Consider the following 17,870-nt stretch of genomic DNA (forward strand, 5'->3'; position numbering starts at 1 on the left):
TTTATACCATGAAACTTAAAATCAAATTTCATAAATTCCTCTAATTTAATCGAATTACACAACGGAATCCCCTGTGAAGAGCATTTGAAGTGATTTAAATAATTTACTTTTGCTTACGTTGTATATGATGATTAGCATATAGAAATTCCCATTTTTTATGATCTTGAATTTGATTCTGAGTTCGAAATCATTAAATATTTGATATATCTAGGTAGATAACTTTGATAATTTGCTATGAATTTTTCGCAGAATTTCTTCAGCATGATCTCAAGAACTTTTTTAGAATTATTCCCCTTCTCTTAAACTTAGAGGCAAATAAACTATTACAAACATAATAAAGCATTCATGAAATTCTTGGAATTTGGAAATTTTGGAAATAGATTATTTTCGTAGTTGGAAATTTAACATTAAATATCAGAATTAAATTGGACATTTTATACGATAGATGAGAAGATGAAAGTAAAGAGGGATGAGGGATGGTGTGTGATGTTTCCCCCTGCCACCACTGGAAAAAGGGATGATCGCATATTTGCTCATGTACCTCTGATGTGCGGAAACAGTTCTATCGATTGTTTCACACTCAAGTCGCCATCTGACGTAAACAACTACCCGATTCGTACCTTCCTCAAAATTGTCCTTTGCTCGCTTTCTACTGTGTATATTCAATTTTCACACTGCCGTTCTATAACGGAACTATCAACTATACTCCCTGAAGGCTCCTTCCATAAATTCATCCTTAGAATTTCCATGCAGACTAAGAAATTTCATAAATTTATGCTTAGAATAATCTTGGACTACTCCCTTGCATTCAATTGGAAATTCAATTCGTATTCTCTTTAGAATTCCCATAGTATTTCCTCAGAATCTCAAAACAAAAATCCATCACAAACTTTGAAACTCTTATCAGAATTCCTTTGAGATTGAACCCTCAAAATTCGATTCCATTGGAATTCTTCTCGGAATTTATTTTGAACTCTTTAGGATTCTCTTGGAAGTATCTTCAGAAATCACCCCAGAATTCTTTTAGTACTATCCGCAGAGACCATCTTTGGAGTTCACGGGATTTTCATGGAATTTTCACCAGAGCTCCCATAGGCAAAATTTCAGAACAAATTTTGAATGCTTATTAGAATTGGACCTAGAATCCTCATCCAATCATCATAGAATTCTTCTCAGAACTCTCGTTAAAATGCACTCTCAATTGGAATTATTTCCAAAATTGTTTCGGGGCTGAATTTTGCGTCTCTAATCATTTAAACAATAATCAAAACAATGCATCCGATCGTCGATCCGGCGCAACCGGCAGCTCGCACACGCTTATCAACACCACCAGCAGGTAGAGGAAAATTTCCCCTATCTGATTATAGTGCCAGCCCGCGTGGGCGAGCCACCAGTTAAGCCAAATCGACGACCAAACGCACCGCCTACAAAAGCCGATACGCTCCCTTGAAAAAGTTATGGAGATTTCTACTAATTAATGAATTATTGACAATTACCTCTCATGATCCTTGGCTCCACTTTGATTTAACTTACCACTTTTTGATTGATTATTTATCAAATACCTCACCGTGTATATAACGCCCCGATGCCTTGTTGGTTTCTGGTCTCATATGGATTGGTCCTGAATTTGTTTGACATCCTGTTCGAAGTAATTCTTTGAGTTCCAGCTTGTACGTGTCTCACGTCATATGATTCGCCATTCATAAAGATAATGGGTTAAAAGGGAGTAAAACATACATAAAGGTAGATTAGTATTAGTTGTACTTGATCCAAACAATAGAAAGAAGCATAGATGACTTAGTAGAAAAATAAAACTAATATATAACTAAAAGTGCAATGGATAAGTGTTAGTTCCGGGATCATTTTAGTGTTAGTAGTTATGTTAGTTTTGATCCGTATTCAGCCCTGCCGGCCCCTCCAGCACTATTTGCAGCAATTGTGATAAGATTATGCGACACTGCTACTACTACTATGTTAGATGTATGACTTGTCAATTTTCGCAACGCAATGTCTTTCAATAAATCACTCAATCAATTTGATGTTTGAAAATTTGCTCAAAAGGGCTTTGTTGACACATCATACCTTACCGAAAACTAAAGCACAACAATCCTAATTCTTATTTCAAACCTATCAACATATTTAACACATCTTTCCTAAAACTTCACTTGTTCGTAAGCGCCTGGTTGAAGATATGACTTTCGCTATTGACATTGTCTGTAATTAACAAATACACTAAATAGGAAGATTTATTATACAACTTCATAGGCTAGTCGCCTCCCTAAGCGGACCCCCCGCGTCCTATCTCTTATGTTAATTAACTTTCTGAATTCTATAATTGAAGTTTATTTAATAAATAACTGAAATCTCTAATCTACCTACACAATCATAACCCATGCTTTTAAACTACAATTTAACGTGTTTCAAGTACTTCTGGCTTTTACATATATTAATTATATCTTTGTTCGTCCCAGATGACACCTTCAAGTGACTCAAATGCTTCACTTTGAAGTTAGTTTCCAAGCAAAATTTTAAATTGTATATTGCATAGGGTAAATGTTCCAACTACGCTCTCACGCTTCCACTATGTGGCACCACAAAAATACATATGGGTATGTCACAATAGAAGCACACCACAGTGGAAATCCTGAGCCATAGTTCAATCACTTATTCCAAATCAAAATGAAGCACATATAAGATTAGTTACAATACCATGTACAAAAATGATGTTCAACATTGTTTCCTGAGTAATAATTCAATGAAAACAACAATGAAAGCTTGTCACGCAAATAGAAGGAGCACTGTTGGGCACTTTCTGAAATATTTCAATAGTATAATTCCCTTGCAAACCCAAATGAATCTATCTACGTAAAAATAAATAAAATAAGAGTGATTTGCGGCAAAACCCGCCAGTATCACACCCAACGTCAGTGCCTATACGTAAGCGTACTACGACGCGGCTCTCAATTAAAGGAGTAACAAGTGTGATACTATCACTGCTAGACTAGATCTTTGGTTCTCTCATGCAGAAGTTTATCAGAGAGGATAAGCTCAGTAATCTCCATTGCCTGCCCATGAAGCCATTCTATCGCGGCATGAGCCAGCAACGCCGACCATAAACCCACCGTCTCCAACAGTCCACTAGCATGAAATTAAGCCCGCCCACCAACAGCAAGGTGCAAAAACTAGCCAAGGGGAGGGAGAGCCCGAGGTTCTGGATCGTATCACCCTAAAACAATTTCTATGTAAAGATCCCTTCAGACCGATCGCGTTGGTCATAGTGGTCTTTGGTTTTTTGTTCATGATTCCGTTATAAAAAATCTGGGACTTTGAACAGATATCTGAAGTCTATGACTTGGAAAATTGATAACTACACTGCAATGCTCATTTCTGTTTGCAAACTTTGTAAACATATCAAACAGAAATGAATAAATAGTGTATTGCTGAATTATAAGTTAGGATGGGTGGTCACTAGCCCGAGAATACCCTCCAGATGCTAGCCTCTTCACCAACCATACATCAGTACACACTTAACGAGTCAGTAATTTTTACCGAGTTTTTGAATTGCGGAACTCTTTGGTAAAATTTAAAAAATCTGTGAAAAATTAAAAATTGAGAAAATGTGTTACGAAAATTTACAGACTAACTTCTGTTAACCCCGTGGAATGATGAAAAATAAAATTTTCTATTTTATCCAATCTTTAGGAATAACAGTCATTTGAATTTTAACCGAGTCAGTAATTCAAAAATCCAGTAAAAATACTGACTCCTGTAAAAATATCTTAGTGTGTAAACAGAAGCAGCGGAGCTCCGCACTCCTCCATCGAAACAGCACCGCAGCTGAGCTGCGAGTGCCATGTAATAAAAGGGACATCGACTTATTACCACTACCTACTTCTCTCCCTTCCGCTCACAGAATTCGCCGATTCGGTGTCTCTCGTTGTGTTTTCTACTGAGACTGAGCAATATTCGATACCGCGAAACATCTCCGCAGTTATGTTTTCTTTCGGCGCAGTAGATGTGCGGTAATCGAAAGTTAAGAATGTAGTTCAACATTTACAATAACATTCTACCAAATTGTCATGTGCGTAGTCCACTGCAACAGCCGAATGTACGAACGAATAGGGTGACCATAGCGCATTTTAAGAAAGCGTCAGAAGTTTTTATGGCTGTTTTAAATCAATTATTACGAAGAAATCATAAAGCCTACAAGGTTACTACCAAAGGCACAAATCTAGGGAACTGCATGGAGAATGTTTTGTAGAACAACTAAATTAACAGTAATGAAAATTTTCAACATAAAAACACTAAAATGTATGAAATTTCACCAGTTTTTTTGGTACTTTCAACATACTTTTCAATTTTAATGTATGATAATTAACTTTAATCGAGTGAGCTTTGAGTGGGTTGGTTTATTTCCTTTAAATTCCGTTATAATTGCTTATCTTTTGACAGATACGCGTATTTCGTCTACTACTTGCAGACTTCATCAGTGCCAAGTACTCAACACCACTGAAGAATCCATCTTTAATCTACGAGTTATATTGATTAGTATATAACTCGTAGATTAAAGATGGATTCTTCAGTGGTGTTGAGTACTTGGCACTGATGAAGTCTGCAAGTAGTAGACGAAATACGCGTATCTGTCAAAAGATAAGCAATTATAACGGATTTTAAAGGAAATAAACCAACCCACTCAAAGCTCTTCATAAAGGGATTCCGTTAAGAGGAATGCTTTTCTGGGGAATAAGATTCTGGGGAATGGTTTTCTGGGGAATGTTATAGAATCAACACGCCCACCTCCGAACAACGCGTCGTAACAAAAAGAGAGTTGATGTTGCTCTATATTATATATCCACCATACCAAACATTCATGATTTTTTTTTTAAGTTTTTCTAAAACAGTTATTTGACCGATCTGGCTATAAATTTAGTACAGGTTAATTATTTTTGATTGGTTTGATGGCATACGATGAACATGTTTTACAATCAATATTGGACGTTCATATAAGGTAGGTCGGGGCAAGTTCGCCACCTTAAGGCCATCGTTCGGACATTTTGAGCCGTTTGTCTGTGATTTGGGTGGTTTTCCAGGAAACGTCCCGAAAATCCTGTGAAGGAAAGCGAATATCGGGAAACAAATTCCGTCCGATTGTAGCCAAGGATTTTGTTTTCCTAGTGGGGTAAAATTTGGGTGGAAAAGTGCATTCAACTTCAAGTGGTGTGCTTTTCCCGGGAAAGTGGCATTTCCACCCAAAGAGAATATGCACGTGAGTGGATATGTGCGCGCAAGGAAATGCAATCTTGCGCCTATGTTTTCCCGGGAATTTCCCAAGAAAGTATACCATATTTTTATACCAGGACATTCTGCAGACTATGCACAACATGATGGTATACATAAACATATGATTTTCGAAAATTTGTAGCATTGTTTTTCAATTTCCAAACCATGCGCCAAACATTCTCGCTGTAAATTCGTCACGGACATAGTAAAGAAGCAATCAGCAATTACGCATTTGTTTTACCACGTAGCCACATTTTCTTGTTCGTAGGTCCACGAGTCCTTTTTCGCTAGTTTGCTCATCATATCAAATTGATCAGGAATTCTTCCGAATGTCAAAAATTATATCGAAGACCTACGACGGATCCGAAATTGAAATTGAGATCTCCATATATTCTTTCATCATATCAAACTGAACAGGAGTTCTTCAAAATCTTATCTTATCTATCGAAGACCAATCCTGCATATTCCCTCATCACATCAAATTGATCATTAATTCTTCCGAATAATCAGAAATTATATATAAAACGTATGACTAATCGGAACTTAAAAATGAGTTCTCCATATATTCCACCAACACATCAAATTGATCATAAATCCTTCTGTAGACATTCGGGCAGTTAGAATATATTTCAAAATACAAGGATGGTCAAAAATTCTTCCAAACTATCAGAAGTTATATGGAAACCCTTCGATTGATTGCAAATTGAAATCAAATTCTCCATTAATTCCTTGATCATATCATATTGGAATTATCAGGAATTATTCCGAATAATAAGAAATTATATCGGAAAATGAAATCGAGTTCTCCATATGTTCCCTCATCATATCAAATTGATCAGGATTTCTTCCAAATTATCAGAATTAATATCGAACACGTATGACTAATTGGAAATTGAAATTGAGTTCTCCATATATTCCATCAACATATCAAATTAATCAGAAATCCTTCTGAAGAACTTCGGGCAGTTCGAATGTATTTCAAAATACAAGGATGATCAGGAATTATTTCGAAATTTCACCGAATTATCAGAAGTTATATGGAAACCCTATGACTGATTGGAAATTGAAATCGATTTCACCATAATGTGTACCCTATGTACCATATCAATGTGTTCAGAAATTCTTCCGGATTATCAGAAATTATATTGAAGGTCTTCGACTAATAGAACAATTGCAACCAAGTTTCCATATATATCTCATTCAAATCAGGTTGATCAGGAATTCTTTCGAATTATCAGAAATTATAAAAAAAAACTTCCTGATCAGAAATTAAAATCGAGTTGCCCTTATGCCCTTACCATATCAAATTGATCAGGAATTCTTTTGTGTGACCAAAAATTGTATCGAATACCTACGAATGGTGGGAAATTGAAATCGAGTTTTATCAGGACATCTTCCGAATTATCAGAAATTATATCGAAGACCTACGACTGATCGGAAATTGAAAGCGAATGATCCATATACACCCTAGCAAAGTGATAATGAATTCTTCCGAATTATCAGAAATCATATTCAGGGCCTTCGACTTATAGAAGAATTGTCATCGATTTTTCCATATAGGTATATCTTTATCATATCAGGTTGATCGGCTATACTTCCGAATTATCAGAAATTATATCGAAAACATACGGCTAATTGGAAATTAAAATTGAGTTCCCCAAATATTTCCTCATCATATCAGATTTATAAGGAATTCTTCCGAATCAGCAGAAATTATAAAAAAGACCAATTACTGATCGGAAATTGAATTCGAGGTCTTTGAATATTTCCTCATCATATCAAAGTGATCAGGAATTCTTCCGGATTATCAGAAATTATATTGAAGGTCTTCGACTAATAGAACAATTGCAACCAAGTTTCCATATATATCTCAATCAAATCAGGTTGATCAGGAATTCTTTCGAATTATCAGAAATTATTTAAAAAAAAACTATTTCTGACCAGATATTGAAATCGGGTTCTCCTTATTCTATGACCATATCAAATTGACAAGGAATTCTTCCGAATTATCATACATTATATCGAAGGCTTACGACTGATCGGAAATCCAAATCGAGTTTTCCATATATTCCTTCATCATATCAAAGTGATCAGGAATTCTACCGAATTATCATATATTATACCGAAGGCCTTCGAATAAAAGAAGAATTGAAATCGAGCTCTCCATATATATCCTTTTTCCATCAAATTGAATAGAAATTGTCAGTTGGTCAATAAGAATGTATTTACAAAATGTAATAATGATCAGGAATCATAAAGAAGACTTTCAAATAATCAAAAATTTGTTTTAAACCCGTTGAATACTATCCAACAATGTCAGTTTGATAAATAATTCATTCGAATTATCATAAATGATACGAAGACCTACGATCGGAGATTGAAATCGAGCTCTCCATATATTCCCTGGTCATATCAGAGTGATCGGGAGTCCTTCTGATTATCTTTGGTCTGTAAGAATGTATTTTCAAAATTTAGCATTGATCAGGAGCCATGTAGACGATCTTCAAATGATCTTGAAATAAAACCATTTGAATATTCTTACATCATATGAGATTGGTTAGGAATTCTTCCGAATTATAAGAAATTATTTCGATGACTTCCAACTTATAGAAAAATTTATATTGTGTTCTCCATATATTCGCTTCTCATATCAAGTCATCTTCCGAAGATCTTCGGTCAGTTAGAACGTATTTTCAAAATATAAAGATGGTTAGTCGAAGTCTTTCAAATGATCTTAAATTGAAATTCAATCTTTTGAATATTATCGTCCCATATGACGTTGATCAGTAATTCCTCCAATTTATCAGAATTTATATTAATTGCTTGCAAAACGTCTTGTTTTAGACCCGTTGTATTGTTTTTGTGAAGTATTCAACCTTTTTGACATGCTATTTATCTTGAAGTTATAATTCGGTTTACAACATATTTATAAAAAAAAAACTTGGTGAAAACTTGCTAGCCTTATAAACAACATCTTTTCGTATGTCAGTTTTAGAAACGTGAGAAAATATGAATACATCTTAAATATAACTTATTTAAAATATGAAAGTAATAAGTTATATTTCAGTGGTACACATGACTAGCAAATTTTCATCAATTACCATCAGTTATAAATGTGTTATAAACAGGTAATTAAGAGTTGCAATACCGAATTATAACTTCTTTATATGATACAAGTAATGTTCTTGTTTTTCGAATACATTTTATTCATGTTTTATCATCCCAAGTATGGTGTGTAGAAGAGAAACGTAAGATAACTAAAAATAAGTTGACATTCTATTTTTTCCCAAAAAAAAAAGATGTTTGCAAAAATTGTGAATTTTATCAAGAATATGGTGTACAATTCTATTAACAGTATCAAGCTTTTTCTAAAGAGCCCATGAGTTTTTTGAAAGTAGAATGTAAAGATTCACCAAAAAATTGCATCTGCATTGGGAGTATGAGATCTCATTTTATGCCCTTTTGTCACACAATTAAATACCCCAGAATAATAACTTTTGTTAATTGATGATGGAAACATAAAAAAAATCCATTCGTTGGAAGGATGAAATTTATTTACAACATGCCCAAATTAGTAGGTTGCGTTATAATTATAATTAAGTTGCGCAAGCCAATTATATTTACCATAACATATGTGTTTTATATAGACATCACCTCTTGCGCTTTTATCGTGTGACTAGACTAAGTAAAAAATCTTGAAAGCGATTCTGCTGATTTTTACTTGATTTATTTGGTTTAGTCCTAAGAAAACAATTTTTTTTTTTAATAAACTGCAATGTCTCATTTACACCAATGACTGCAAGCAGAATGCTCTGATTTTCTGAATCAGAAATGAATGAAATCAGCATGCGTTGATTGAAAATGCCATAGATATGAATTTTAATTTCAGGAGGAAATTAAGATACTATTTATTCGGCTATTTGGAAGAATATTTCAATAGAAATATCACAATCATAATCTGTGGCGAATATAAAAGTTTCACCTGCTATATTTGTTTTCACCCACACACACTCAAATTCTTTAGATTAAGATTGGATAATGACTTCCTAATTATTATTTTTATGAAATTGCGATGCACTATTCATGTGATTGAAATTCTTACAATAAACCAGAATTACAATAAAAAGTGTTTCGGAGAAAAAAATTCTGATCAGCCGTAAGGCTTCTATATAATTTCTGATGATTCGAAAAAAAATTTTATATGATGCGAGAATTTGGAATAATTCCTGATCATTCTTATATGGTGGGATACTATTCAAACGATGTAGATTCAATTTTTGGTCATTTGAAGGTCTCGACATTATTCCTGAGATCCTTATATTTTGAAATACATTCCAACTGAAAAGATCTTCAGATGAATTTATGATCAATTAAACATGATAAGAAAATATACGGAGAACTCGATACCAATTTCTGATCAGCCGTAAAGCTTCCAACTAACTTCTGATAATTCGGAAGAATTTCGAAATATTTCCTGAGTATCGTTGTATTTTGAAATACATTCTAACTGCCCGAAGATCTTCAGAAGAATTTCTGATCAATTTGATATGGTGATGGAATATATGGAGAACTCAATTTCAATTTCTCGTCAGTCGTAGGTCTTCGATGTAATTTCTTATAATTCGGGAGAGTTCCTGATCAATTGATGTGATGATGGAATATATGGAGAACTCGATTTCAATTTCCAATCAGTGGCAATTTCTGATAATTCGTAAACAATTCTGATCAATATGATATGATGAGGGAATTAATGGAGAATGCGATTTCAATTTCCAATCAGTCGTAGGGATTCCATATAACCTCTGATAATTTGGAAGAATTTCAAAATAATTCCTGACCATCCTTGTATTTTTAAAATCAGTCTAACTTCCCGAATGTCTTCAGAAGGATTTCCGATCAATTTGATATATTGATGGAATATATGGAGAACTCAATTTCAATTTCCGATTAGTCATACGTGTTAGGTATAATTTTTGATAATTTGCAAGAATTCCTGATCAATTTGATGTGATGAATGTACGGAGAATTGATTTCAATTTCCGATCAGTCGTAGATTTTTGATTTAATTTCTGATAATCCGGAAGAATTCCTGATCACTTTGATATGATGAGGAAATATTCAAAGACCTCGAATTCAATTTCCGATCAGTAATTGGTCTTTTTTATAATTTCTGCTGATTCGGAAGAATTCCTTATAAATCTGATATGATGAGGAAATATTTGGGGAACTCAATTTTAATTTCCAATTAGCCGTATGTTTTCGATATAATTTCTGATAATTCGGAAGTATAGCCGATCAACCTGATATGATAAAGATATACCTATATGGAAAAATCGATGACAATTCTTCTATAAGTCGAAGGCCCTGAATATGATTTCTGATAATTCGGAAGAATTCATTATCACTTTGCTAGGGTGTATATGGATCATTCGCTTTCAATTTCCGATCAGTCGTAGGTCTTCGATATAATTTCTGATAATTCGGAAGATGTCCTGATAAAACTCGATTTCAATTTCCCACCATTCGTAGGTATTCGATACAATTTTTGGTCACACAAAAGAATTCCTGATCAATTTGATATGGTAAGGGCATAAGGGCAACTCGATTTTAATTTCTGATCAGGAAGTTTTTTTTTATAATTTCTGATAATTCGAAAGAATTCCTGATCAACCTGATTTGAATGAGATATATATGGAAACTTGGTTGCAATTGTTCTATTAGTCGAAGACCTTCAATATAATTTCTGATAATCCGGAAGAATTTCTGAACACTTTGATATGGTACATAGGGTACACATTATGGTGAAATCGATTTCAATTTCCAATCAGTCATAGGGTTTCCATATAACTTCTGATAATTCGGTGAAATTTCGAAATAATTCCTGATCATCCTTGTATTTTGAAATACATTCGAACTGCCCGAAGTTCTTCAGAAGGATTTCTGATTAATTTGATATGTTGATGGAATATATGGAGAACTCAATTTCAATTTCCAATTAGTCATACGTGTTCGATATTAATTCTGATAATTTGGAAGAAATCCTGATCAATTTGATATGATGAGGGAACATATGTAGAACTCGATTTCATTTTCCGATATAATTTCTTATTATTCGGAATAATTCCTGATAATTCCAATATGATATGATCAAGGAATTAATGGAGAATTTGATTTCAATTTGCAATCAATCGAAGGGTTTCCATATAACTTCTGATAGTTTGGAAGAATTTTTGACCATCCTTGTATTTTGAAATATATTCTAACTGCCCGAATGTCTACAGAAGGATTTATGATCAATTTGATGTGTTGGTGGAATATATGGAGAACTCATTTTTAAGTTCCGATTAGTCATACGTTTTATATATAATTTCTGATTATTCGGAAGAATTAATGATCAATTTGATGTGATGAGGGAATATGCAGGATTGGTCTTCGATAGATAAGATAAGATTTTGAAGAACTCCTGTTCAGTTTGATATGATGAAAAAATATATGGAGATCTCAATTTCAATTTCGGATCCGTCGTAGGTCTTCGATATAATTTTTGACATTCGGAAGAATTCCTGATCAATTTGATATGATGAGCAAACTAGCGAAAAAGGACTCGTGGACCTACGAACAAGAAAATGTGGCTACGTGGTAAAACAAATGCGTAATTGCTGATTGCTTCTTTACTATGTCCGTGACGAATTTACAGCGAGAATGTTTGGCGCATGGTTTGGAAATTGAAAAACAATGCTACAAATTTTCGAAAATCATATGTTTATGTATACCATCATGTTGTGCATAGTCTGCAGAATGTCCTGGTATAAAAATATGGTATACTTTCTTGGGAAATTCCCGGGAAAACATAGGCGCAAGATTGCATTTCCTTGCGCGCACATATACACTCACGTGCATATTCTCTTTGGGTGGAAATGCCACTTTCCCGGGAAAAGCACACCACTTGAAGTTGAATGCACTTTTCCACCCAAATTTTACCCCACTAGGAAAACAAAATCCTTGGCTACAATCGGACGGAATTTGTTTCCCGATATTCGCTTTCCTTCACAGGATTTTCGGGACGTTTCCTGGAAAACCACCCAAATCACAGACAAACGGCTCAAAATGTCCGAACGATGGCCTTAAGGTTAAAATCATTTGTATATGTAATAATTGAAATTAATACATTAGAATATTGTCTGTCCTAGTTATTTAATGTCATCACTAACTATCAAGGGTTGATATACAATGTATTCAAATTTGACTATTTACAAAATAAATTGAAAAAGTAACTTTTTTAACGTGCATTTGTAGCATAATTTGTTCTAATATTTTTGAGTTTTTAAGAATTATACTCCTTAGATTATCAACATAACATACCAGCACGAAGTTGAAACATTAATTGAAAGTTGTAACAAACGAATAAAAAGAGATATTGATTATAGCAAATTCGTATTACAAAGAGAAGATTTTTCGTTCAGCATATTTTCATCAATTTTCCGGTAGTTATAGAATATCTCTAAATCACTTTTGGAACTACTTTGTATTTAAAGTGTAATCGAAAAAGTAAGATGAAAAGAGACTGAGAGCCCAAATCAAAATAAACTGGAGCCGTGGTAATAGACGGGTTCAAATTTATTAACATATAAAGACAAGTCTACTACAGTTTAGTAATCCATTAACGGTTATTCAAGTCTAAAACGGATCATTGTTTAAGGGTACGTATGTGCAGTTTTCTAAAATGTAGGATTTTTTATGAAAAATTGAAGGGTGCTCATCTTGCCCCGTCCTACCCTACTTCTCATAACACACCATAAACGTATCCCTAGTGGATGTACACCGCATCCTATTATTAACTACTTTATTAATTTCATACACGTTCAAGTTCGCTCACATCAGAAAAGTGTCCAAAGAAGCCTGCCATGACGCTACTGGAATAAAGAAACAACTTTGTTCTAGAAAAGTTTGGAAAAAAACATCACATAAGAAATAATGGTACAAAGCAAACTTAAATTCTCGGTTTGCTGTTTTGTGTTATGGGACGGACTTGCCAAGAGCGACAGTATAGGTAATTGTAAAATTGTAAAACACAAAATTTTGCCCGGATTCAAAAATTTAAAACTACTTATTTATCGAACAATTTTACCCAGAATAGTTTCAGAAAGTTCCTTCATAAAAAAAAATACGGTGGGACGGGCCAAGATGCAAGGTTAAAATCATTTGTATGTGTAATAATCGCAATTTAATACATTCAAATATTAGCTGTCCTAGTTCTTTAATGTCTTCTCAGCTCCCTAGGGTTTTTATAGGTCAATGTATTAAAATTTGACTATATACAATATTTATTTTTTTTTATAATGCGTTCATTTTTCCAGGCTCATTTGCTGTAGCTTTGCGGAGCCGAAATTCATTGTATAGATCACAAAATTACTTAAAACCAACGTTACTAAACCGGGGGCCGATTACTCGAGGCTATCTCGAGGTTAGGGGTAATAAATTGTAACAAATGGATGGCAGGGTAGGGTACACAAGGTTTGGAGAGAAATGTGCTCTTGATCTCGAACTAAACGACATACTGATGAAAAAGACAAACATGGGGGTACACCGATGGGCAGCTAACAACTTGGGAGAACACAAGATGACACTAGCTACTAAATTCTCAGATCTATCCGTTTTAAAAACATATAGGTAAATTAAATTAAAATAGTCGAGATCTCAGCTCGTCAAGATATTTCTAACGGGTATCGCGGGTTGTTTTCCTCGGGCCCTGAGGAATGTGGATAACTCAGATCTGGCAACACGGTGTAGGGTACATGACCAAACAACATGCTCGATATCGTGATAACCACTGCCACACGCAAATAAATTGCTGCTTGAGAGCCCAATCCGATAGAAGTGCGAGTCTAACGAACAGTGTTTGGACATAAGCCTTGACATAACGCGTATAAAGTCGCGGCTCGTGTCCAACCCTTTGAACTTCCCAAATCACCATCATTCCATAATAGGTTAAGAGTAAATGTGATAGGTTAAGATTAGTCTGTGCGAAACCGTCGAAGACTGAATAAATAAATAAATAAATAAATTCCATTTTTGTTGCCAACTGATAAGGATTTGCTGACAAGCAATGGAGAAAAATTCGTTGAAGGCGATTTTTCGCTCAAAAATATAGCCTTCAATAGCACCCACCTTAGCTAACGAGTCCGCTTTCTCATTACCCGAAATTGAGCAATGAGAATGGAACCCAAGCTGAGGTGATAGTATAGGAGCAGTTGGATAAAGCACTCAGTTTGGATCGTATTTCAGGCAGGAAATACGAGGAGGCTTCATCGGCATCATTGAACGAATAGCCTCCAATGAGATAAGACTATCCGTAAAAAATAAATAATGGTCAGAAGGTACGGAGCATGGTTTTTGCAGTTTATAGGAGGCGCTATGAACAACATGAATTAAAAAAGGTTATTTTTTACACCGTTCTGACACCAAGGAGAAATATAAGCACTCCTGACGGTAGATATAGTAGATTTTTTTCTTATTTGAGTTTTGAAAAATTGTATTTCATAATTTATCATAATAAAATACCAGCAAGAAATTGAAACATTAATTGAAAGGTGTAGCAAACGAAAAAAAAAAGAGATATTGATTATAGCAGATTATTATTGTAAATAGAGGATTTTTGTTGTTGATCATATTCTCATCAGTTTCTTGGTAGTTATAGAATAGGGAAGAGCGCTACTTCGTCGTAATCGCCCATTTCAATTCTATCAAGCAGAAATCATCAATAATATCAATGATTTCACAATGCACAAAACAATAATACGTTTGTTCCGATGCGTTAGTTCATTAGCTACAACATAAATCCTATTAGAGCGCATTGTATGCATATTTACGCTCATTGTTCTCAAAACAAAAGAAGCGCTCCTAGCGCATCCCCTTTTTCTCCGTTTATCCGTAGGACGAAGAAAATCTAATGGCGTTTCAATGCGTTTGGACGGAATTGAAACGCGTAGGACGAATTTAGAAGCAAGAAGCAGTGTTAGATTTTTAATAATATCTCAACATTGTTTGACTCTTTATCAAATCCAAAGGTACGTATGGAAAGGTGGATAAATTTAGAAGTTATTTTTTATGAAAACATTCCATGTTTTGTTCAAACCCTTTCCAAAAAGCGTGGTAAAGTGCGGGACGTCCTTAGTAGGACGGAAATTAGATCAAAAACCCTACCTCTAAATCATGTTTGGAGCGTTGCATTTTAGGATCATTGTTTACACTCAAAAAATAAATCACATTTCCGATGGAATATATCCATAAGACTTTCACATAACTTTCATGTAATCTCATAATTGGGAACAGCACTTGTGTGAACATTTGAATGTTATGTTAATTTCAGATAAGAATAATTAATTCTGTTATTGGAGAAATATTATGTGCGTTCCCAAAATCAGTTTTCAAAAATTTAGAATTTTTTATGTAAAATGAAGGGTGCTACATATCTCAGGTGTTTTTATAGTGCAGCCGCAAACATTTCAGCTCAATTGATCATTTGAAAAACTTACATATTCATGTTGATTATTATGTATGAAAATCGGCCTGAGATACTATTATATCTAACATAACGGTACCTTTTGTTCTTCAACTGGTTTGTCCGTATCTTGCATCGCTGCTGGTTTATCCATTTGTTCTGAGGTGTCTGCATCCGCACACACCTTATTTGTCATCGATGATTCAGCAGATTTTTCTGAATGTTTGTCTTCTTTTTTAAATTTCTTAGGTTTCTGTCTATCGTTCAGCAGACTTCGCTCAAGCTGACCAAAATTGACTTTGTATGCAATGTTTCGGCTGCAGACATGCGGATACAGTGCCTTTCCTTCCAGTTCAACTTTTTGGAACTCGAATGCGGTTCCTTGTTTGACATTGTTGACCGTATACTCAATCTTGCATGGACTGGAATCTAGGTCAAGGTATACCCCTAGTACATCATTTATTTTATATTCTGAGCCGTAGTCTGTGAACGTGCTGTCTGTTCCTTTCGAACCAGTACTGGCATACGCAAATGAATGCTTAGCTTCACCTAGTTGCAGATTCGCGTCTGCCACTGACCATCCAACCCGGAATTCAGAGGTAACAGGTTCTTCAGTTACCTTACGTAACTCATTAGTCTTGGTCAAGATAACTTCGAAAGCTATTTTTCCCATCGTCGCACCCAAATTAGCACGCGCTGCTGCCCATAGCAAAGACAAAGCACCTTCAGAAAATGGCTTAGCTACATCGAATGTTTTTGGATCTATCTCCAAATTCAGGTCCGAATCAACTGTAAAAAATAACTATTTTAGGATTAAAAGTTCAAATAGAACACAGGAACAAATTACATACACCAACTGAGCAAAACTTTGCTATTATCAATTGTAGGTTCATTTTCCTCGGCTACAAACTCAATTGTAGTTTGTGCTGGTTTTGTTCGAGGAGTTTTGCTGGATGGGTTCTTGGCTGACGACGAAGAGCTGTGTTTCTCTGATTTAGACGATTCCTCATGCTGGTTGTCTGATGTTTGCTAAAAAACGAGAAACAATTAATACTGCAACCAGTTAAACACAACGGAAGAACACTACATACCTGTTCGTCATTGTTAGTTTCTTGATCTTTTGATTCAGATTCCTTTGCTACTTCGGCATATTCGGTTTCAGATGTCTGGGAACTCTTTATTAAATCAGACTGTCCCTCGGAAGTGAATTTCATAGGCGTAGCTTCACTAGCTTGCAAAGCTTCGGTAAGCTTTACTGACGTGACTGGCTTTTCCTCCTTTTGAGGCGAATCTGTTTGCTTTGGTGTTTTAGTTTCATTCGTATGAATGATCACTGAACTGACGTCTTGTTTTGTTACCATAGCTTCTGATGTTTTCGCGGTCTTTTGATATACATCCCCTTCTGTCTGTTTATTCGGTGTTACAGGATCCAAAGCTTTCTCAGCATCAACATCGAGTTCTTCTTCCAACACTTCTAAACGCGTAACTTCAGTTGTTCTGGCGGGAGTTGGTGATTTTGTGATTGATCTTGTTCTTCGTTTTTTACGAGCACTGGATAAATCAGCTGATTCGACTTGTTCTTCTTCTTCGCTAACGCTTTTCAGTTGCGATACTTCAGTTTTGCTGGGAGACGGCGATCTAGTCATAGAACGGCGACGACTTCGACGAACAGGAGTAGATTGCCCGGGTGTACCTGCATCCAACTTTTTTACTGCTGTAAATATAAGATTTGATTGAACATCGTTACACAATGCATAAACGTAGCTAAGATTTCGATCAACTCTCCCCGAATGCCATTTATATAACACGAACTCCCTAACTTTCATGTTTACCACTATTTGCACAATAGTTCTACTCCTGTGAGATTTACATGGGACGACTGTTGTCAAATAAAGATTGTACTCGAAAAAAATGCAACGCTTTCTTTTGTGTATAAATTTTTGTTGCATGGGTGAAAATTGATGAAATTTTGTTTAAAATTAGTTTAGAATGTAATGTTTAAAAGTACAAAATGTCGTCACAATCTGTCAAGTGGTTATCGAGATGGCATCCAAACAAGAAGTGCTTCGACAAAAAAATATGGGAGCGG

The 17,870-nt window shown here is 34.9% G+C and overlaps 1 protein-coding gene across 3 annotated transcripts in view; it reads right to left on the minus strand.

Annotated features, from left to right (window-relative positions):
- Nucleotides 1-17,870, minus strand: part of LOC135715052 (heterogeneous nuclear ribonucleoprotein U-like protein 2) — a 116,140-nt gene that overhangs the window by 70,173 nt on the left and 28,097 nt on the right. For all 3 annotated transcript variants that reach the window (XM_065238464.1, XM_065238462.1, XM_065238461.1), the window contains exons 2-4: nucleotides 16,873-17,495; nucleotides 16,633-16,810; nucleotides 15,882-16,570 (exon numbers count right to left, since the gene is read on the minus strand). In XM_065238464.1, the coding sequence (XP_065094536.1) occupies nucleotides 15,882-16,570; nucleotides 16,633-16,810; nucleotides 16,873-17,495 (1,490 nt within the window). The remainder of the gene's footprint in view (nucleotides 1-15,881; nucleotides 16,571-16,632; nucleotides 16,811-16,872; nucleotides 17,496-17,870) is intronic.

This window comes from Ochlerotatus camptorhynchus, unplaced genomic scaffold (genome assembly GCF_037179485.1).
Source record: "Ochlerotatus camptorhynchus isolate MF236.1 unplaced genomic scaffold, CSIRO-AGI_Acam_v1.1 ptg000789l, whole genome shotgun sequence".
Taxonomy (NCBI): Eukaryota; Metazoa; Arthropoda; class Insecta; order Diptera; family Culicidae; genus Ochlerotatus; species Ochlerotatus camptorhynchus.